This window comes from Dermacentor silvarum, chromosome 2, assembly GCF_013339745.2.
Source record: "Dermacentor silvarum isolate Dsil-2018 chromosome 2, BIME_Dsil_1.4, whole genome shotgun sequence".
Classification (NCBI taxonomy): domain Eukaryota; kingdom Metazoa; phylum Arthropoda; class Arachnida; order Ixodida; family Ixodidae; genus Dermacentor; species Dermacentor silvarum.
This window is the reverse complement of record NC_051155.1, coordinates 178,096,999-178,120,538: the sequence shown is the minus strand read 5'-3', so window position 1 is coordinate 178,120,538 and position 23,540 is coordinate 178,096,999. Positions and strand designations below refer to the sequence as shown.

The 23,540-nt window shown below is 45.2% G+C and overlaps 1 protein-coding gene across 3 annotated transcripts in view; it reads left to right on the top strand.

Moving 5' to 3' along the window:
• The first annotated feature begins 18,285 nt into the window (after nt 1–18,285).
• The window catches only part of LOC119442196 (sodium/potassium/calcium exchanger 5), a 70,683-nt gene continuing 65,428 nt past the window's right edge, over nt 18,286–23,540 (top strand). For 2 of the 3 annotated variants that reach the window (XM_049661959.1, XM_037706974.2), the window contains exon 1: nt 18,286–18,888. In XM_049661959.1, coding sequence (XP_049517916.1) covers nt 18,865–18,888 — 24 coding nt within the window. In that variant the 5' untranslated portion in view covers nt 18,286–18,864. The remainder of the gene's footprint in view (nt 18,889–23,540) is intronic. The other variant, XM_049661957.1, reaches the window with a different exon arrangement.

The window sequence follows — 23,540 nt, the reverse complement described above, 5'->3', positions numbered from 1 at the left end:
GACCCCAGCCGATTGTCCATTGGGCGATTGTCCATGTCCTACTGCGGGGATGCGCACGCACGCATGCGCACCCCCACAATCTTCTAGCAAATGGGAAAGCGACAGTTGTTGCTTTCCTGCTGCAGGAAGCAGGGGATACAGCAGGCCGGCAGGGCACCAGGCCACTGCTGTAACTCGCCAGCGGCTCGCTAGATACTCCTGGAACGCCTAGGCTGTTAGCACATCGGGCTCGGTCGGCAGACAGGTAGCTCAGGCGCCCCGGTCCCCAGCACGAAGTAGTGCACCAGGCAGCTATGACAGCAGGACGCTGGTGCACAGGAGAGCACAGCCACGAGTGGGATCTCAGCCCAGGTCTACACGGTAGCAGGACACCCGGTCGTCAGTACCCGAGTCCTGAACCGCCGGTCTGCGAGCCGCCGTTCGAGACGATGATGATGAACCTCTGTCATGGCTCGCACCCACTAAGGGGGATAGGCCAAGAATCTGGCGGCAGTGGGTATGCTAAAGAAAATTAATATTTGAAAACAACAAACGCAAAGTAAAAGACAAAAAAGGCAGATGTTGCAATCACTAGAATACCATGCGAGCGAGCAGTCGGACGAACTGAAAAGGTGAAAGTGAAAAGCAGTTACAACCAAAGGGAAACTTCGACTCGCTGTCACGCTCTGCGCACTCTGCATGCCGTTTCCTTGTTCGTGGCACGTGGTCGTCTTCTTGCGCAATCACTATCACCAATTTCCCTCTTGCTGCTGCCACACAATCACCATCACCCCAAAACTTGTCTTTCACACACTTCGTCCCGTCAGGGCCACACGCCACTATCCACATCATCACAACGAAGAAACATTACGGTAATTCGGTTGGGTCCGTAGCGTTTACAAATCCGCGCACTTAACGTATCGGCAGACTAGTATTTTTTACTAAGTGTTTGCGAATATTCAAAATTTTGAATACTGATCGAATAATCTCGATTCGAGAATTCAATATTCGAAGTTGTCGAATATTCGTTTGTGTACACGATCGAGTTCCTGAACAGACACGCGGAGGAGGTCACTTATCCAGAATAGTTACCAACCGTTGAGTATATACATGTATAAGCATGTGTCGTCTTAGGCAGGGTATGAAATCGCTGTTTCAATTTCGACAAATAAGCTTATTATTTGAATAATCTCATCTTTGCATTACTTCAAAATGATGCGCGGTGCTGTAGTATTGAATTTTGTGCTTTCAATGAACACTAACACTGGATTTGGGACGTCCAGTTCTTTTTTTTTATTATTACTTTTAATGTCATTGTGCACCAGATGTGATCGTACCGTATTACAGGGTACGCATCGAGTACTGTACACAACCCTATTTGTTCCGAACAGGCGCCGTGAAATTGTTCATCTCACTTTTTCTTTTTGAAATTGGAAATACTCGATATTCTAATCAGTAGTGGGCGGTCGTTTTTCTCAAATACTCTTATTCGCGATTTTATTCGAAAATTGGAGTATTCGAACACTCCTGTTAATTTTTATTGATCTGCCCGTACTCAGTCCGGATGACAATAAAAATTGACTCGCCATCCCGGCCCTGCGAAAGTGGATGTCCAGCGAAGCTGTTGAAAACCACCACTACCACTGCCGAGGGGGGTATGCAATGTTTTATTGCTTTAGAGTAATGATAGTAGTGATAATTTAGAGCAACGGGAGTAATGGTAATTTTGGCAGCACGCCGCCGCTGGTCGATTGCCGTTTCTTTCTTTCCCTTTGCCGCCCCTCGTATTGACGCGGCTCCTCGGGAGTCCTAACTATACGTCGCGTACCAATATCGGTGCTACAACAACAATGGAATCAGTTGCTAGGCTGGTTTTATATACAAAGGGCTATAGAGACGTCACTCCCCACGTCGCAAGCTGCCGTCGCCGCGGCAGCTTTCGCAACAGTAATCTTTACCGGGAAACGTATGCGGGGAGTGCTCCGTGCTTCGCATTGTTATCAGGAGCGCCTTATCATCAATTATGTGATTCGGATGCTTGTTTTGTGCTTGTTCTTTATTGAAACGAATGCTGTTCTGTATGTTGTATGCATGATTCCAAAGAATGTATGCACTTTTCGCTTCACTTTGCTGAGCGCTTGAAGCCTCTGCCTTACGGTGGTACGAGCCATTGCTCCTGCCCTGCACTGCCACCGGGATCGGCCCACCTTTTTGCTCACGGACGCGGACACGAAAGATGCCGACCACCGAGAGGCTCACAGCTTCGCTGTAAAAGGGAACGCGGGAAAGTGGGGACGCGCACCGCACCACTTGCCGCATTCTCCTGCGACGACACTGCCTAAGATGGCCGTCGTTATGTGTACGACTGCTGTAGCTGTACACGAAACTTCATTGATATCTTTGGAAGAAATATTAATTTCTGTCTCTCATGTGCCAGGATACGGATACGATGAACTTTATTAAAAACATCCTGAGAAGCGCCGCCTCTTAGGGCGACACCGCGGGCCGCTCCCACGTGGGGACGGTTAGGCCCAACCACTGATCTCCACTATAAGTGGGCCCACAGATCAGTGGGCCCAACCCAACCGCCGCATCGCAGGCTCTCTGGACAGCCCAAAGCTGACGGTGGTATTCTGAGCTCTTGATGACGACGACCATTTCATTCACTTCCTAACAAATCCTGCGCATGTGCCATGCGTACAAGTCGATAGCACTCTGCAGCATGTCGCCATACGGCAGGATAAAGTTTACTTTGTTATTGGCGAACCGCTGTAAAATTTTATTTATTTGAACCGGAAGTGAACTGGAACGAAATCGGAGCGCGCTGAACCGGAGCACTAGCCGAACCACCATTTTTTTTTCGCTTCGACACCCTGGTTTTAAGGATAGGTGTTGCGGGGCCCTTTGAATATACAAGGCGCATTCGATCAACATTTTTTTTTCATATTTTTTGTTGAAGACTTTGCGAGTTGGTCCCCATCACACCCATTTCATAGTGAGTGTTGCGGAACAATACGAGAACAATGCAAGGTCACTCCGGCATGCACTGTGCCCACCGGTAACCGTTGTGTCATCCACCACTTAAGCGTTCTCTACTACATACTGTTGCGGTTCTAACTGGAAGTTGGGTTAGATGGGCGCTCACAGTATCCGTCAGTGGTCATGTTTGGCGTGAATACGTAGTTGGTATTGGCTCTCACTACAGCTTAGACTAAGAGCCGAGACCGGCGAGCCGGCATCTAGCGTCTGCCAAACGCGTTGTGTCGAGAAATTTGCTCCAAGGAAACTGCAATGAAACGTGTCATATGTGTACTCGCTAAGCGTGATTAGTGGTGTAGTCTGAGTATAAATTTCAACGCGAATAACTAGAAAATGACTATTATGCGCATGGCGCTCTTTGGCGTGGCGCTCTTTGGCCATACTTGGCCCTTGCGCCATTAAACATCATACATCATCATCATCACTATTATGCGCAGCTGAGCTTGCAGGTTCGGCTGCATTTGTAACAGGGAATTAATTGGGTCTCCAAGACGCATGTCTGGGACTACACCGTGCTTAACAATTTCGGTCATGGTGTATCCATGTGTAGACGCTACTTTCGAATATTCCGGCTGGTGTCGACAAAACAAAAAAATCTGCGCCAATCCACTCCTGTGAAGGTGGTTGGTCAGCGAAGCTGTAGATATGTTGCGCCTAATGTAAGGCAACTTGTCAAACACCGATTCCATGATGTGCGCCCATTACGCACTTTACTCTTCAAAGTGATATATGACGCAAACACACGTTTCAATGCACTTTACAAAACCTTTATTTTATTTATTACTTTGAAATGAGTGCTATAACTGCTTTGTGGTCACTATCACGGAGCCGTTGTGCGTACTGACGTTCTTCCCGTCGCCGCTCGTCGTATGCACGTTGCTCTTCGGCAGTCCGGACCGTGCGTGGGCTACCCATCCCACAAAACACAAAAAGTCTTGAAAACTTCTCGGAACGGCTGCAAACGGCTATAGACGTCTTGGTCTACGCGAAGACGTTAAACAGAAGTTCTTGGAAACATTTTGTAGCAGGAAGTACGGTTAATCAAATATGCTATTGTGTTTCAGCTGTGGTAACAGCCCACCTCTGGCGTCACCGGAATATACTTTGGTGAACGTCTTGAGAGTGTAGAACTCAAGAACTTTTTTAGATGTTTTTGTCGGAAAATGTGCGACATGCTTGGGCGTGCGCGTGAAAGTAAAAAAAAAAAAAAAAAAAAAAAAGATTTAAAATGCGTGTGCCCGACGCTCAGCGTTACATTCCGTGCGACTTTAACAAGCCATATGCAATCCGTTAACGTCGCACTATATAGCCTTTCGCTGCTTTCCCCATTTGGGTGAACAAGCAGAAAAAGCCTGCGGGGTTATTTCATTCCTTTCCGATTTTTTCACTCGATGAGTCTGTCACGACAGTCAAAGTTTAGAAAAAAGAAAGAGGAAACGGCCGGGCGCACACGTGCGCGCCCGTTCAGCGTCCTTATCAAAGCCGTGCCTTCCTTTCCCTTTGCCGCGCGCAGTCGCAAACGTGCGCTCTGTTTGAGCGAACTGCTATCTGCTCTTGGACCGCACCAGGGGGCGCTGAAGTTTCCGCGAGCGATTCACAGGGCCGTGCTCATGCTTGCAAGCGTTCGCTCGCCAGTGCTCCTGCTTCTCTTCCCAAGACTTTTGCTTACGTTCAAGCCTTGACCAGCGCCTGCAGATACGGTGCAGTTCCTTAAGGTACAGCGGTGAGCACTGTTAGGGTGAACACGCGAGCGCGTGGCCGACGGCACTATCAGCGCCGCGTAACAGCCATCGTTGGAAACATTGCACATGCGCAGCATGTGCTTTGCGAAACACTCTTTCCACCGCGCGCATCACGTCATCGATACGCTTGTTCGTCGTCTGCTAGCCGCATTTTTTGTTCGCTGAGCTGATACCTTCTGCATTTCAAGGTCCATCTGGATTGAAGATTGGCGCGTGAAGGAAAAAAGTGAGTGTAAGAGGGATAATTATTAAACTTTTTATTCAAGAAAATTGCACTTTTGCAATTCAAGTTAAACAAGACCATGAGAACAAATATAAAAACATGAGCAAATCTAATAGCGAGTCATGTGACCACTTACAGCAACGACTTCAGCTATTCTGGACGGTAACGAGTCGTAAAGTGATCGAACATATTCCCGATCGGCTTTCAGCCTTTCCCACTCGTTGCTGACTTGCGCCCACAACTGGTCCGAAGTCGCGGAATAAAGGGGCTTCCTTGCCAAAGAAGCTTTCAGACGGCCCCACACGTTTTCTATCACATTCAGGTCCGCTCCTTTAGGAGGCCATTCCAGTAGCTGCATGTGCTGCTCCGCCTGGAACTCCTTGACAGCCCGCGCCGTGTGTATCGGTGACCGGTCCTGTTGGAACAGGTAATCACCGTCTGGGAATAAACTGCTCGCATATGGCAACAGCATATTGTTCAAAATGTTGCAGTATTGTTCCGACGATAAGTGTCCACGTATACGTTGCAGGGGCCCTAAACCATATCTTGAAACAGCACCCCACACGTTCACACTCGATCTTCCACTGGCAGAAACACCTTGCACGTTGTCCGGGTCGTTCCTGCGTGGCATTGTGACGTTAACTAAAACAATTGCTTTTCAAAGCAGGAAGTTTGCCTCACCGTGTGCCTGGTAGTCTCCAAACACGCAATCTTTGGTCTTGTCGCGTCGAAAACGTCGACTCATCCGAAAAGATGACGCGACCCCACTCTTCTGATGTCCATGCTTCGTGCAGCTCAGCGAACTGCCGTCGTGCGTCCTTGTTTGCCGCCGTTAGTAGTGGCTTCTGCGCTGCGACGCGACTGCGAAGGCCCGCAGTACGCAGGCGACGTCGAACAGTGGTGTCCGAAACGTCCAAATCCAAGTCCTCGCGTATTGCTGGGGCTGGCAAGAAAGGGTTACGAACAGCAGCTGCAACTATGAGGGCGTCTTCATCGTCTGTGGTAGCTTTAGGGCGGGGCGCGCGGGGTGCATCCTGAATGCGACCTTCATACTTGTAGGCTTGAATTATCCTGTTCACAGTCTTCAGGGGCCTATTAACTAAAGCGCCAATATACCGCTGGGAATAACCTTTCAGGGAAAGATCGACAATTGAGCGCCGTTCATCATCGGGAACCCTAGCCATAATACGATCTGGCGACAGAATGAACGGCTGCGAAAGATGTTTGGTTGTTTTATATACGGCGTTGCATGCACAACAACTTTGAAGGGAACGAATAGACACGCCCCCATAGATATACAAGTTTTTTTTTGTCTTGTTCTGTTCAAGCACAGATGTTTAAAGAAATCTTAAAATGCAGGATGCATGGGCTTAGAAAACAAAAATGCGGCTAGCAGACGACGAACAAGTGCATTCATGACGTCATGCGCGCGGTGGAACAATTATTTCGCGGAAGGCGTGATGCGCATGCGCAATGTTTCCAGTGATGACCGTAACGGGGCGCTGACAGTGCCGTCGGCCACGCGCTCGCGTGTTCACCCTAACAGTGCTCACCGCTGTACGTATACGTTTACCTGCTACAACTTGCACGCCACTTTTGTTTTGGCGGGCCCGTGCTGGCGCGAAGTTTAGACTCGAATATATTTTCATGCACGGTATGTAGCAGAACGTTCTTTTGTGATCTGGGAGGTAAAGCCGGAGTTTCACATAATTGGTTGAATGATTACAGAAATTCTATAGCTGCGTGTGGCCTTTAAGATGGCAGCAGCGTGCTGCATTGCGTAGTATACAGGGGCTTTGATCTCTTGGCTTCTCTTCTGTGTAGCTTCCAGCACGCCAGCAGGCAGGAAAATAGCCTTGCATTGGCGTGGTAACTTCACTTATAGTTGGAGGATTGGGAAAACTTTTTGCGGCATGAGATTCGTGAGACGACGTCCTTCAATAGTGAGGCCATTCTATGATTAGTTAAGTATTTAGGGTCCCTTTAGGAAGAGAATGGTTTTATTGACATGTGGTACAATATCGCAGGGATATTGTAAGAGACACTCGGAAGGAGCAGTTGCCGGCCTTGATTGTCAGGCTAAGCGCACCTGTTGCTACAACCCACCAACACCACTACTTAATTAAAAGTAGCATACTCTTGTAAGAGATTTGTTGGCAAACCATCTAACTGCTAATGACTTACTGCAAGTCGTGTGTGGATCAAACCATTTGCCAGTTTAATTTCACTCTACAGTAGCTTTTTCATATATCTGCAACATAATTCTGAACGTCATCGTACAGCATAAGATTTTGAGAGAAAGTATTGCTTAAATTTATAAAGTAAATGTGACTGAGGTAAAACAACGGCACATATGTTTCTATTTGAAATACCGAATCGCAGATCTTTATTGTAAATCAAGTGTGGCTTACTCACTTTTTTCTTGACTGTTGTATTACAGAGCAAACTTCTGTGGGCGGCCAGTGGTATCCAAGAGGGAAGGGACCTGGATTGCTGTGGTTACTGCAGCTACGTCTTATTTTCTGTGGTCACGTTTTCTACTGTATTAAAAAAAATGTAAAATAATTCTGCATGTCCTTTATTTTATTAGTCAATAAAGCCACTTTCTCACAAGGTCCGGTAATTTTTCCTGCATGTTGTTATGGCTCATTTGCTTTGGATGTGTATTGCACATTAGATATATGCTAAACAATTTTATGCGAGTTATTATAAATAATATAATGTAATGCTTCAATTTAATTTTCAGTTCTATGTAGTAACATGTGTACTATGAAGCTAGCATATGGATGCATGGTATGCTGAAGAAGTGGCCATTAATTTTGCTTACCACGTCACTGTAGAATGACAATATATGAATGCTGCTTTAAGGACAGCTATAAAAGCCTGCATATTGTTTCTGAAGCCATTATACGTTATGACTTCGGAAACAATATGCAGGCTTTTATAGCTTAATTAGGAATTTAGTTAAACGTCCGCAGAATTCTGTTATAATTTATAACAATATTCTGGGAATGTCTAATAAAATTCTTAACTTGTTCTTGTCAAGATGTTTTATAAAAGCCTGCATAATGTTTCCAAAGCCATTATTACAGAATTCTGGGAACGTCTAATACAATTCTTGAAGTTGTTCTTGTCGAGATGTTTCATCATCAGCCTATATTTTATGTCCACTGCAGGACGAAGGCCTCTCCATGCGACCTCCAATTACCCCTGTCTTGCGCTAGCGTATTCCAACTTGCGCCTGCAAATTTCCTAACTTCATCATCCCATCTGGTTTTCTGCCGACCTCGACTGCGCTTCCCTTCTCTTGGTATCCATTCTGTAACCCTAATGGTCCACCGGTTATCCACCCTACGCATTACATGGCCTGCCCAGCTCCATTTCTTCCGCTTAATGTCAACTAGAATATCGGCTATCCCCGTTTGTTCTCTGATCCACACCGCTCTCTTCCTGTCTCTTAACGTTAGTCCTAAGATTTTTCGTTCCATCGCTCTTTGTGCGGTCCTTAACTTGTTCTCGAGCTTCTTTGTTAACCTCCAAGTTTCTGCCCCATATGTTAGCACCGGTAGAATGCAATGATTGTACACTTTTCTTTTCAACGACAGTGGTAAGACAGTGGTAAGATGTTTATTAGCCAACTTTTAGCGTAACATTAGCAGGGCTTAGTGAAGTACCTGTAGACGTCCACGGCTAGAAAGTGTCTTGACCAGTACAGCTATTAGACTTTTGAATTATCCGTTCAAGACATCTTTTAGACATCAAATAGCTCCTCGTGTGTTTCGTGGGATGGAACACTCTTGCAAGACTGAGCGAAAGCCACTCTTTCAAAGACTGCAGTGCGCAGTGCCGTCATCTGTGCAGTGCGCGCGTCTCGTCATCAATCATGTGGTTTGACGACTTTTTTTATTTGTGCGTTTCGTATTGAAACGAAAGCTGCGCAGGTATGTTCGCTTCACGCCTCTGCCTTATACGGGGGTATGCGGCATTGCTCCTGGCCGTGCACTGCCGCCAGGATCGGCCCACCTGGGTTTTCTGTCGACGTGACGGACTCAAAAATATCCCGGGATCCTAGCCATAGACCGCTTCGCTGTAAATATGTCCGACGATTACGGTACTGCCTAATGTGAAATTTGAGCGCAGCTGTATGCGAACATGTTTTCAGTTCTGGATACATTGAGGCAAAAAACTTGAGACCGAAATCACCGCACCGACTGGCAGTGGGCTAGTGCTGTCAGCGCCTTTGCAGAGGGAGGGGCAGTATGGGAACGCTGGCATGATGAGCGGCATCGGAGCCAGCTGTGGAATAAGACGACGACGAACGCGCGAGCAGTGACACGAGCGCGTTCGCGTGGTTACGCCGAGGGACGCCGACGCTTAACTCAGGAACGGGCGTCTAAGAGCTGCGCTCTAAAATCTCGAACACAGTGCTGAACGTAAATTTACGTGACCCTATATGCAAACCAAAAATACTATCATAAGTCACTTTAAGTACGGACAGCTATATGAAGCGAACAGTTAATGGAACAAGGAATGTGCAGGCAAAATTATTTGTTTTTTTAAGTGTAAAAATTATACGGGAAAGGGAAATTAAAGTGGACGAAAAAACAAGTTGCCGCCTGTGGGAGTCGAACCCACACCCGCACTATATTAGGCTCAGGTACAAACCTGGAATACTGTTTTACAGGACAATTCAACACAACTTTCCATTTGATGCGTTCAGAACAGCTGATATAATTTCAAGCCAAGCTTTTAACAATCACTTTCTTTTACCACTGTAATAACTATGGCAAACATAACACGACCTTTGCAGCGATTGAGTTATGGAACAGGACCCATTAAGTATTAAGTAATCATCATCCTTATCACTGTTTAAGCAAAAGCTTTGTATTGTATGTACTAACGTTTCAATAGTTGTGTAATCAAAGTGATATTGTCGCTTATTGCTGTGCTCACTATTGCCCTTGTGCCCTTAGTTATCTCAATACTTGCATAATATTTTTACTCGTATTTTTTATGTATTCGTTTTATCTCAATTCTTTATCTGATATACTAAACTGTATTTTGCGCCATATTCTTGCACTAAGTTTTTTGTGTTCTTCAGCAGGAGCTCCGCTTAAGCCTTCTGCTATGGGACCTTCTTTTGTATGCTCACATAGCCACGTATTTGAATACGTCGTATGAATAAACGATTGATTGTATCGCTATAAACGCCCCTGACACGCGCATCCAAGACGCCAACTCGTTCGTACTAGAATGGACGGGAGAAAGAAGGAAAAGGAACAAGAGTCCGTCTACAGATTCGTCATCCGTCCCCTGCGCACGCAGTCGCCAAAGGCTGCCGGTGACGGGGTCGCAACACTGCTGTGTCCAATTTCACTTCGTCTGACGCGCACGACGCTGTGATGTGTGTGTATACGTGGCTATGAATCACAGTCTCGTGTCGGAAGCGCTGCGCCATAAAGAAAACGCATAGTATACAATCGCACTGGCAATATTTTTGTGTAGAAGCACTCGGTGTTCATGTGCATATGCTGGAAACAATTGGAAGCATGTAGAGATGCTGGAAGATAAGCACGTACAAAAAAGAAAAAGAAAAACAGATTGATGAGTCATTACACTATGTGAAGGTGGATGACCAGCGAAGCTGTAGCACATCACACAGGGTTAGACTTGGGTTCAAGTATATATTTTCATCATTTGGTAATGGTAGTGACGATAGCTTTGTGATTACTGTGATATACACTGATTGGTTCGGTTACAACCTTAGACAGATTCTTGGCCAAAGTCAAATCTATACACGACCGTTGTTGAGTGTTGAGTGGCTTGGATTAGTGTGGCACTTCAAACCAAACTCACAAACTGAGTGAACCATTTCTTGTCTTGTTTTGAAATGTACACATTGAAGTCTCCAACAATGATCACAGGGATAGTGTCATTACGGCTAACCCATGCGAAGTGCGTGGTCATGAACTTCTCGATATCGCACTTGGGTGTGCCTGGATATATATACACAGTGGATATCACAATTCCGTCTTTCGTTGATACGGTACAGACATCCACACGGTCGGTGGCATTGTCCTCTTGCGAGTCAAGGGTGTATGGTTGTACATACATTTTGTCCTTTGCGTAATGTCTTCTAGGGGAGGAGGTGTGGCGTTCCTAATTAAAAGTAAGATAGAAGCTGTCGTTCCAGACATAGTACCTGCGTTGGAATGTATGTGTACCTCTTTGGAGTTGTACCCTCGTTCTATTCGCAACTTACCAAGCTCCCGAGGCCCCTCCCGAATTTTTGCACGAATTACGGTCTTGTATGAATAAATATTCAAGCAGTAAGAGTATTCTTGTAGGCGATATTAATTTGCCCGGTGTAGACTGGATGCGCCTTCAGCCTGGACCAAATTGTAGTCAGGATAATAATGTACTATTTGATATGATGTTAACACATGATCTCAGACAAGTTGCTTTCGAGCCGACACGTGCACGTGTTTTGGACCTTGTTTTATTTGCTCGCAAATTCACTGAATTCACGGTACTAATCGAACAGGAGCTACCTGACCACTATCTTGTTTGTGTTTCCTTACTACTTTCCTGTGCTAAAGCCAAAAAAAAAAAATCTGTTCATTTTTTAAAAAGATTATACTCGCGCTAACGACGCATGCGTGATTGTTTACTTGGAAAATTGTATAACTGATTTTGACGAAAATAATTTTAACTTACTTTGGACCCGCTTTAAGGACATGTGTCATTTTTGTCTTGATAAATTCATACCAGATAAGAAAAAACAAATTCACAAACAAACACCGTGGATCGATCGCAACATCATTCATATAAAACGCAAAATTAAGAGATTAAAAAGGCCCGTATGCAGCCAAACTTGTTATCTGAAGTTCAAGGCAAGCTTGCACTTGCCGTGCGTAGTTGAAAGGATGATTATTTTAACTCATACCTGCTTAATTTTATCACAAACGATACAAGTAATTCTTTGAATTACATTGCTGAGAAGAAGAGACCAATATCCCAAATGACAATAAATGGACAGATGGTTACGGAGAAGGTTGATCTCGCTCATTACTTTAATGTTTTTTTCACAGTGTCTTCTCGAATCCCAGTGTTTCTTCACGTAACTGCACAGTGTACCAACCGTCTGATTTAAATTTTATATCATATGCTGGTGCACTCTCTATGTTGTTGAACCTAGAACCTAAAATGTTCAAGTGGGCCTGACAATATCCCTAACTTGTTTCTCCGTAGATATGCTGTAACCTTATCAAAGTTTTTTATGATATTCCATGCTTCATTATTGTCGTCTGAAATACCGAGCGATTGGAGGACAGCCCGAATTACACCAATTTACAAAAAGGGAGACCGTATATTTCTGGAAAATTACCGTCCTATTTTTGAACGTCGTCATGCTGCAAACTCATCGAACATATAGCAAAAAGCATAACCAAATTACTCGAAAACCATTCCATTTTAACTAACTTTCACCACATGTTCAGATGAGGGTATTCGACTGTCACATGGCTGGTCACTGTTGTTCATTCGTTTGCATCAACCCTTGACAAGAATGGACAAATAGACAATTTTTCTTGACTTCCGTTAATGATAAATTAAGTCTCAAACTTGAAAATGCAGGAATCCTTCAGATGTTTATTTCTTGTGTTTCTGCTTATTGGTCTAACCGGAAACAGTTCGTTGCGATAAATGAAGAAAACTCGGGCTGCCTTCCGGTCACATCGGGCGTTCCCCAGGGCAGTGTCCTCGGTCCTCTTTTTTTGTTCTATGTAATAATAATATTGTTAACACACGGTTGAAGGTGGTGTACATATTCGATTATTTGCCGATGATTGCGTGCTCTTTAAAGATATTGTTCCTATTCATGATCACACTAGCTTATGTTGTAGTCTTAATAATATTCTTGCATGGTGCAGGCGCTGGGGAATGACACTAACACAGATAAAAGTGTACTACTGCGAATGACAAACAGGAAATCACCCTCGCTTTATACCTATAAGTTAGATTCATCAGCTCTTCATGAAGTTACTAGTTATAAATACCTAGGAGTGACCTTTAACAATACACTATCATGGAACGATCACATAGCTAACACTTGCGCTTCAGCCTTCAGAAAACTATGCCTTTTGAGACACAAGCTTAAGAAATCCCCTTCTAATGTCAAAATATTATGCTACCTCTCCATAATTAGACCTAAGCTGGAATATGCATGCATAGTTTGGGATCCATACACAAAAACTAATATCAATAGCCTTGAGAGAATTCAGAGAAAAGCGGTCAGACTTATATTTAGCGAATTTGCAACATCTGATTCCCCCACCGAACTTATGGAAATTAACAACATCGAACTACTCGAACTTAGAAGAAAGAAACAGAGACTTGAATTCCTTAAACTACTTATCACTAACAATTTATCCCTTGACTCACCTGAATATTTATCGCAGTTATTAACCAGAACTACACGCCACCGCAGACAGGATGCATTAACCCCTTACTTTGCAAGAACACATACAAGTTTTTTTTCCCCTCGAACTGTAACCGAATGAAATTGTATAATTCAATTCACATCCTAATCTTGTAATTTTATGGTTGTTTGTTTTGTCGATCTTATTTTCATTGTATGTACCACATGTCGCCCTCCCTGCTTAGACCACGTGTCCGCAGTATTTAGTAAAAAAATAAATAAATAAAAAATAAATGGCAATGGCTCCTGCTTGCGAGTCCATGTGCTCTTCACAAACGATTCCAGTATACCCATTGACTTGAAACAATGCATCTTGATTTATTATTATTATTATTATTATTATTATTATTATTATTATTATTATTATTATTATTATTATTATTATTATTATTATTATTATTATTATTATTATTATTAGGGCGGTGTGCTTGAATTCTGCTTCACCTAAGCAGCGGGTCGGCCCGGTATTGGACTGTCTCCGGGATCGGCCCATGCTCACCTTTTTTTATTGTTGACGCACAGACACGAAAAATACATGGAACCGTAGTAACGTACGGCTTCGCTGTAAGAATCGGGTTTTATGATGTGGGGTCGGGGCCTTGTTAGGCAATTTAGATTTTAGCCTCGAACTCTTCTTAGACACTGTCTTAGGAACCAAATAAATGAAATGAAATCGGGCAGACGGCCTCATTGTTTATTTTGCTCCCTCACTGCTTCGCTACTTTTATTGCGATAGCAATTATATGGACACTTCAACCGGATTTCTGCCGTCGGCGTCGCCGTCGCCGTGAGGTTCCCTATAGATAAAATCTCCGCCGCGCGCCGTATGCCCGAGCGGAAGCGTGCGGGGACGCGCGCTATCACGGAGAGCGAACGCACTCTCCCACGCGCAAGCAAGGAAGCGGGAAGCCAGCGCCGGAGACAGCGGGGGGGGGGCACTTCTACTTTGCCAACAACCGCGCTCGTCGCTCGCCCGCTTCGTCTCTTATCTCCACACGGCTCTGATCTTTATGCGCCGTGCATTCGCCGCTCAGTTTCCGTTGAAGCGATAGACCGCACGTACCTTCGCCGCTTCGGCGTATGCGCATACTGCCAGCGTTTTGACAGTCGTTGTCTGCAGTCATTCAGTGTGATCTATTCATGTTTGTTTGTGCGCGCTCACACCACGCTTGTTCATTCAGTTAGTGATAGTCGGGCCACATTTTCCAACGCACGCTACACATGCAATGCTGCCCGGATCGGCAGTGCAGCGCTACAGGTTTGTCCCTTCGCACGCGCTGCCCACGGGAAGCGCTTCTCATCAACACCACCGTTTCACACGCGCCTTCTCGTGGTCATCGAGTCTCTCTTCATGTCGGTCTACTTACGCCGCAGCACACCTGCTTACTTAATCAGCTCATGTTTACTACAATTCATATTGCTACCAAAGACGCTCACCTTACTTCGTATGACATTGCTGTGTTGCTATCGCATTCATTGCTTCGTCCTTAGGGCGAAACTGTGACATTTTTTTTTTACTGTGTTCGCAGCGCACACTTTATATGGCGTGAGTGAATAAACTTTATTACGGGAGACCGAGCTGCTAATGCCCGAAGGTGGGCGGCCACCCTATTCGAGGTGGCCGCACGTGGCTCTGCCGCTGCTTCTGCTGCAACAGCAGGATGAGAAGGAGGAGGTGTTCGAGAGGTCCTCCAGTTCTCTGAGCTTTCAATACGACACAGAATGAATATGTCTCGCCCGCATAAACGCAAGCACACACGCGCTGACACGTACGTGCACGCAAGCGCACGCAAGATAGTGCCAAAAAATGCACGTCACTTTGCTTAACCAGACGGCAAAATATCGAGGAATGCGTGTACGTGCACGGTGCCTCTTCGGGGCGAGTGTCGTAAAGGCGACGATTTCACGGCCGGAAGTGTCATTGCCTTTCTGCAGTCACCTTCGCAAGTGGCTGGCGCACGATGCGCGCATCTGTTTGCACTACTTTATATATATATATATATATATATATATATATATATATATATATATATATATATATATATATATATATATATACACAAAAACAGCGATTCTGCATCCGGGTAAATATTCACAGTGAAGTAGACGCGCGTCTACTTCACTGTATATATATATATACAGGGTGTTTGTTTTAGCTGCACCAAATTTTTTAAATTAGAAAAATATATATCTTGTTCACGTTATCTTTACCATTCGAGTGCACCGATTGGCGGCCTCTAGATACAGAGCAATTTCCGCACTTACGTGCGTAATTAGCAAAGTTACGCTAATTAACTTTCTAATTATCAACAATAGGTGACTACAGCAAACATTTCGATTAGCGGCAGTATGACTCCCTGGAATGCTCCAAATAAATAACTTTCTAAAAAGACTGTAATGGACCTACACAGAATAAACATTTATCGCTCGTCACTCAGAACATTTCTTCGTACTTCGAATAAATAAAAACACCATGCCCCGCATAGTTTACCGAGGATACTGGGGGAAAACAACTAAATGTCGTGTATAACGCATAAAAATTAGGACGAAGAGACTATTCAGTAACTGTTTTCGGAGCATATAAGCAACCTACACAGTGGAAATTTTCGACACACGCCACAAAAAAGTAGCCCTAATTTTTTCTAAATATAATACATCTGCTGTTTTTGCTCCGCCCCAGACACGAGTAACAGTGTAGCTCTTATTTAGAAACAGCCTGAAAATGAAATCGACAAGGTCGAAAGTGACACAAGCCTTTAGAAAAAAATTCAAGTCCGTGTTCTATTGGTATTTAAATGTCTCTGCACGATCGACCAAGATCACTTTCACGAACATATCTACAATAAGTCGCGATTACACAGTGAAACTCAGCAGCTATACCTATAAAAGGTTTGATTAGACTTTTTGATGCTGATTAAATACTCAGACTGCAACGCTGGGTCGGCTGTCTCCGGACAGAGATTAAATACTTCCAGCATTTGATAATCCAACGATTCCATGCCGTAAACCACACCAGTCATTGGGCACGGCTGATTACAATACGTTATCCTGACCTCCCCCTCACCCGCAGGTTAAATAAGCTGATTGTGTTTTCAAATACGGATATAGTGGTCTCAAAACACTGGGCATGATGAAAATAGCGCAAGCTGACATTTGTTAGGGTGGGAACTGCCCAGCGCCATGCCTTCTCCGCAACGCGAGCGTGTATGGAGAATCCCGCATGTCGTCCGCTACAGCGCGTCCCGAGGAGGCAAAAGAGACAATTCGCACTCTCCAAGCAGGTGATACGTAGTAAAGAAAACCATTGCTCACATGGCCACTCTATTAAGAAGGAAAATTTAGCTTCAGCTGCAGTTTTGTTGGACTTTCCACCATGCAGGCTTCAGGAACGTGGCCGCTTTCAAAGTGTGTGTGTGTGTGGGGGGGGGGGGGGGGGGGGGGCAAATTGCACACTTTGCACCTCCCCCCCCCCACCACACTTCTCACTGTGGGAGGGGGGGGGGGCAAGTGCCCTCCTTGCCCCCCCCCCCCCCCCCCCCCCCCCCCGGTAAATACGCCTATGCTCAAGGACTAGAATTAGGTTATCTGCAACAGGCCATTTTTAAAAATTCCGTAAAACTTAAAAGGGATCACCCCGTATATGACATGCTGCACTCTTGGAAAGAATTCGAACGTCATGGGCATCAACTTGCTTGCGTCCCTGGAAGTAGAAACACACGACTAGTGTGCACAATCATTCTGTCGCTGCTCATTTACTAAGGAGATTTGGATGTCTTCTTAAGCGGATTGAAAGAAAGCTGAGAACGGCTTTCTTCGAAGTTTCTATCAAAGTACTTCGTAAGAGAACTTTGAAGCAGATCAAGGAGCCACGCCAAAAATTATAATGATGTCAGTTGCCTTCGCGCTCGGCAATAACAAAAGAGCAAATTTTATGCGAGGACTAGTTCGTGTGGTCGGAGTGAATGGAGTCGGTCTCGTGACATGCATCCAGGTGTGCAATAGACAGCAGGCGGACGAAAGTACGGACGGAGCGAAGATAGACGGTCTGGTCAAGAAGCAGATAAAGGTGGAGAGATAAGAGTATTCTAAGATGGAAGGGAAAAGGTGAAGCAAAGGAATATACCCCTGAAATCGGCTGGTAGGTAATAAAGTGCCGTTCATGCTGCCAACATAACGTGACAGTGGTGGTAGGCGGAGTGGGAGGCTGGTGATAGGGCGGGTTAAAGCTAAAGGACAAGCATTGCTTTGTGAGAGCTTACACCGACAGGCTGACACGATAAACACCGACACGATAGCCCGTTCCAGTTGTACAAAACCCTTGACTTTTCATGTTTCAGGTAAACAATCGTTGCTCACCTCAAGGGTTCTTCTGCATAATTGGGCGCCGTGAGAGAGAAAAGAGAGAGAGAAAGAAACTATTTTTTTCTGAACTTCGAATCTTGGGGTGATTTAGCTTTAAGTTTGTCGCAACGAGACCACAGCAGCATCCAGTCCTCGCGACCCGGACTCGTGTCATCATAAGCCTTCACCAAAGGGCTCTGCCTGCGTCGACTTCGATTTGAGAGTTCTTGAGATTGCGCTGTTCCGGGGAAAATGCTGCGGCACGCGAGCTATCTGTTATCGGCTTGAATGCACGCCAGAACGGCGTATGTACTTACACCGGCTGCAGCGACGAACGCCGCTTCGCGCGGCCGAGCGAGCGCGCAACAGCTGTTCTGCAAGAGGGGCACGGCGGAAGAGCCCTCCTCTCTCTCTTTCTCGATTGCGTCACGTTCCCCTTTCCATGCTCTTTTTCATTCTGTATTTTTCGGTCTCTACCGTGCGTCTATTCGAGTTACGTCTCCGCTGTTAGCAACAGCGGTACGTCTTTTTTAATCGCTGCGTTCTCAGCGGCGACGGCTGTGTGTCTAGCAGAGAGCGCGTGGTGAGGTTGTACAAAGAAAAGAGACGACTGCAGGGTGCCCTTTTGCATTGTGCGCGTGATCCAGCGTGCTTGCGGAGGCCTGTGTGTGTGTAAGCTCGCGCGTTTGTACAGTCGGCTGGAGAAGGTTCATCGGCGGTCAATGGAGAGAATAGTGTGAAGCCTACCAGCGACGGCGCTGAAGAACATCGAGAGAGGAGGTGGTGGTCGGAGTGGAAGTGCAGAACTACGAAAGGCGAGATTGCAGGGACTCAGGTTATTCTGCTGTCATTTTTTTTCCCGCGCCGTCACGTTGATTTCTTCTTCATTTTCCTTTCTCTCCGTGCAACGACCGCTCCCTTCTTTCTACTTCGCTCGTTGACGGAAGGACCCGCAGCGGCGAGCGACAGCTTCCTTTACAAGCGCTGCGGAGATAACGCCGCGTTAGCGCTAGCTTGGCGCCCAACGTAGGGCGCCCTTCGTCAGCGTGCGCCAGCGCTGAATGCTCTTGACGACTGCTATAAAGGTGAGTGGCGATTCGTGCAGTATAGAAATCTACGCTGAACGTGTTCGTTTTAGATCCAGTGTTTGTAGCTTTGTGACGCGGTTTAACTCCCCAAGTAGTGAAGAATAATACTTCTAATTTAAAAGCAACAGTCCAGTTTCGGTTGTCAAGACAACGCTAGTCGGCTCGGCAGGTATACGCTTTGTAGAGAACGCACGAGCGCAGGACAATTGTTGGGCAACGTAGAAAATGTGACACGCGCTAAAAGCTGTACTTCGTGAAGGCAGGCTTTTGTAAAAACTGTTGGCCAAATTTGGTTTCAAACTGTTTCAGGTCAAATTTGGTGTAATCTCAATCGCTCCGGCAGCACACCTGTCGGGCACGCAAAGCTTGCATACCTCTTAGGTTGTCAGTCATATATATATATATATATATATATATATATATATATGTGTGTGTGTGTGTGTGTGTGTGTGTGTGTTCTCTACATCTTTAAGTTCGTTTATGTTATTATCAGCACCAAACAGTTTGCTGGTTTAAGGTTGCCAAGCATTGCTTGTCCTTTAGCTTTAACCTTCTCCGGTGTGGCCACACGTGATCAGTTTTTCATTACGACAACAGGTGATATACGTTTCTGACGGCAGTGTTCAAGGCGTCTTTTAACAACACGCATCGCGCGCGAGAGGTTCTCATTTCCACAACATGGATACGTATATACGTGCACTGTGCAGGAGTGTATTCCTGTTGATGCAATTGATTGAAATTGTGGTACTTTGCGGCCGATTTAGGTGCACGTTAAAGAACCCCATGTGGTCAAAATTAATCTGCAGCCTTCTACCATGGCGTCTCTTAACCACAGTGTTGTTTTGAGGCGTTCAATATAATCAATCAATCAATCAATCAATCAATCAATATATATATATATATATATATATATATATATTTAATGGATCCTGGACAGGTTTGCCTGTCGGCATACCTAGCATGCTACTCCAGATGGATAGGATGAAAAATGAAATGCACAGTTGCACAATGATGTGCACAGTTATTATTTATTTGATTAATAAACATATACACAGGAAAGAGAAAGCGAGGAGCAAAGCTGTATGTGCTGTGTTCACATCAGTTCTCAACACAGATACACAACACGCGCAAAACACAGCACTTAACACTCAACTAAAGTGTCTCAATGAGACCAGTGTATCTAAGGAAACACAAAAGTGCCTTCGTTACGCGAAATACAAAGGCAGTGCTAGTCCACGGGCCAAGAACGTGGCTTGGTTCAAAGTATACGACCTAACGGCATTGGCACAAGATGGGATGCAACGTAACTCACACCGCGCACTATACAGGCCGTTCTAAGTGTGCGCACCGAATCAAGCGGAAATCACGTTTTTGTTTCTTCGACTTGATGTCGCGGTGGGTGCTGTTGACGTTGGCGATGGTGATAATATGCAAAGGAGAGAAAGGAGGAAGCAGAGAAACTAACGGCCTGCGATCACAGCCGCTGACACCAGCCATCCCATAGTATGCCGGAATAAAGTATACAGACCCACGGATAAGTGGTTGGATCGATGAGCGTATTGTCGATGATATTGACACGTGCTAGGCATAGTGCATTATACTTCGACGTACTAACTCATGTGTTCTTTACCAGATGAGTGTGATATGTCAGTATTTGATTGCACTTAGTGCGCGCTCGCATGCAGGAAAGGCTGCGCTAACATTTGAAAACATTTGCACGAGACGGGGCAGCGAATGTTGCTGATATCGTGACGTCGTATAAATGAAAGTGCTGGCTTTGGAACTCGCTGTTGTGAATACAGTACATACAGCGTTCAAGCTTTTGAGCGTCCATGTGCTTTTTTTATCTCAGAAAAAAAATTGGAGGACGCTTAAGCTTCGCCTTTAAGAGTGGAACGCGATAGCGTTACCGGGCCCCATTCGCATCGCATTTTTCTTTCAGTGGGCTTCATTGCAACAGAGAACGTGGGAAAGCCAGCTTATAAAGACCAAGCTTACACTGATCACATTAAAGTCGGCTTCACTTATAAACATAAATGCATTGCTGGGAAGACGTTTTTACACGGGCAATAGGCGTATAAGTCGTTTTATACTAAAATGTGAAGGCCCTAGCACCTTTTTTGAATATAATTTTATTAATTGTTTGCTATTGCCCCGACGCGCGCGCGTCTCAAAAACGTATTAGGCAGGCGAAGTCCTCATTTTACCTGCCGTAGGGTGCCTCGATGCCAGCGCCGCCGTTCAGGGTGGTGCCAACCTTTGACCGTCCCAGCGCCGCCGCTTTCTCGCCGCGACGCCATATTGTGTCACAGCGAGCCGTTGCGATTTCTTGGTGCCGGTGCTGAGTTCGAGGCACAGTGCGCGCGGATGCTTCGCTGACGCTTCTACTTGCTAGACAGTGTTCAGCCGCATGACTGACAAGCTATCAAGTGCATCGTGTCGACATGACGGGCTGTTGTGTTCCCAAGTGCGCCGGATCGACGCGTAAAGGACTGCGTTGTTTTCGCTTCCCCCGGGACCCAGTGCGACGGAAGAGATGGGAAGCCCAAGTAAAGCGCGATCACTGGAAGGCAACGGATAGCTCCTGTTGCGAGGTAAGTGTCAAGAATGTTTAGACTACCGCACCGTGTTTTTCATTTAAATAAGAAAGTATTCTCTGATCCTCGCTCACGTACCTACGTTCGCTCACGAACTAAGTAAGCACTGCACCGATGCTGTCTGAGTAGCGTATGGTTTGCGAGCGCGCGTCGCATAGACTTTTTTCGTTTTGATGGGCGCAGTCTGTACCCTTATTTTAAGGACTGACGAAGATGCTTAGCCGCGAAATAGTCTTACATTAGCTACGAATCGTCACGTAAGCCACCTATTTTCCTTTTTTACGGGAAGCACACATCGTGTGTGTCTCTTGTTTCTTTTTTTTTTCTTTTTTCGGTACTGGTTATTTGGGACTAAAGAACGCAGTGCTTCGTCTGGGGAGAGCGGCTGTTTTGTACGTGGTAAGCGAAACATTGTGATTTTCTCTGATTTCTCAGGAGATATCTTGCGGACCTCAGGGTGTTACGTTACATAGCTGATTTTTTAGACTTGTACATATTTGTAGCGTGGTGATCGTAAGCCGGTGGTCATTCGTGCTCATTCCCGATCGTAGTGGGTACTGTGACGGTCTTTAAATGCCTGTGCACGGTATGCCCAGGTGTAGTAGAGTTAAGGGGCATCATGGGACCAAAATGTTTCGGCACTTTCTGGCATGGTGTCTGTTGTAGCCTGTGCATTTCTTCGAAACGTGTGAAGCGAGGTAATACAGCATTGCTTCTGCTAAAATTTATTTTTAAGCACTGTAATGGGTTCTCTGTATTTACAAGGCAACTTTTCATATCAATAATCACTTTTGTTGTTTTACCTGTACTTAGAAACACTTTGAAGAGGACCAGTACGAGGGAAATCGACAGGATGGGCGCCGTCTGTTAAAGTCAACAGCCCTACATCATCATGGACTATATTTTCGAAGTGAAAAACATTGCTAATCTGTATTTGACTGTCTTAGTTTCATTTACGGTTTTTGTACGTGATATGTATGCAGTGTTGTTTATTTTTTCAATGTAGTTATCAGTGTTCTAATGGTTATTTATGAAATGTTCTGTACTCGCCATCGATGTGTTTGGCTGATTCGACGTAATCGATGGTAGCTGATGTATGTATTCTGGCTGGATATCTGACTGGATATCTTGATTAATATTACCCGCGGTTGCGTTTTCTTGTTTGCATTCTGGTTTTCGATTTATATTGTCTGTAGTAAGGTAGATTTACTCACTTGAATCCCCCCCCCCCCCACGTAATGAATAAATAAATAAAAAAAACTATATCCCGAATTGTGTGTCGAGCTTACCTTGCGAATTAATTTTTTTATCTCGTCTTTCAACATAACCTTCAGGCGCCACACAGTACATATAAATTTTCAAGTACATATCTCTTTCATGATTGATTGTACTAGACATTATAAGTAAATGTATTTTGTGCATCGTTTGATTTCTATGCCCTTGACGTAAAGCGTGAACAACAATGGTGACAGAGGGCATCCTTGCTTCAATCCTTGGTGAATTCCCACCATTTCATTTCCTTTTCGGCCTTCCCATGCCACTTGTACTTGGTTGTCTCGATATATCTCCCTCAGCAGCTCCACGAAATCGTAATCTATGCCTTCGTATTGAAGAATATCCCACAACAATTCCCTGTCTACGTTGTCATAAGCTCCTTTAATATCTAGAAATGCTATCCATAAAGGTCTTTTCTGAGCTACTGAAATCTCTATGCACTGAGTTAGTACAAACATATTGTCTTCTAAGCGTCTGCCTGGCCTGAACCCATTCTGTAGTTCCCCCAATACACCGTTTTCCTCCACCCACTTCGACAGTTCTAATTTTATGGCTTGCATTGCCATTCTATATATCACCGACGTTACTGTAACTGGCCTGTACGAGCTCGTCTTATCCTTATCTCCTTTGCCTTTGTAGATAAGATTCATCTTGCTTTCACGCCATCCAACGGGAATATTCTTTGTTCTAATCACTTGCTCTATGGCATTAGTCAGCAGTGCCTTGCTTTTTGGACCGAGGTTTTTGATTAGCTGTATTGGGATTTCATCGGGTCCT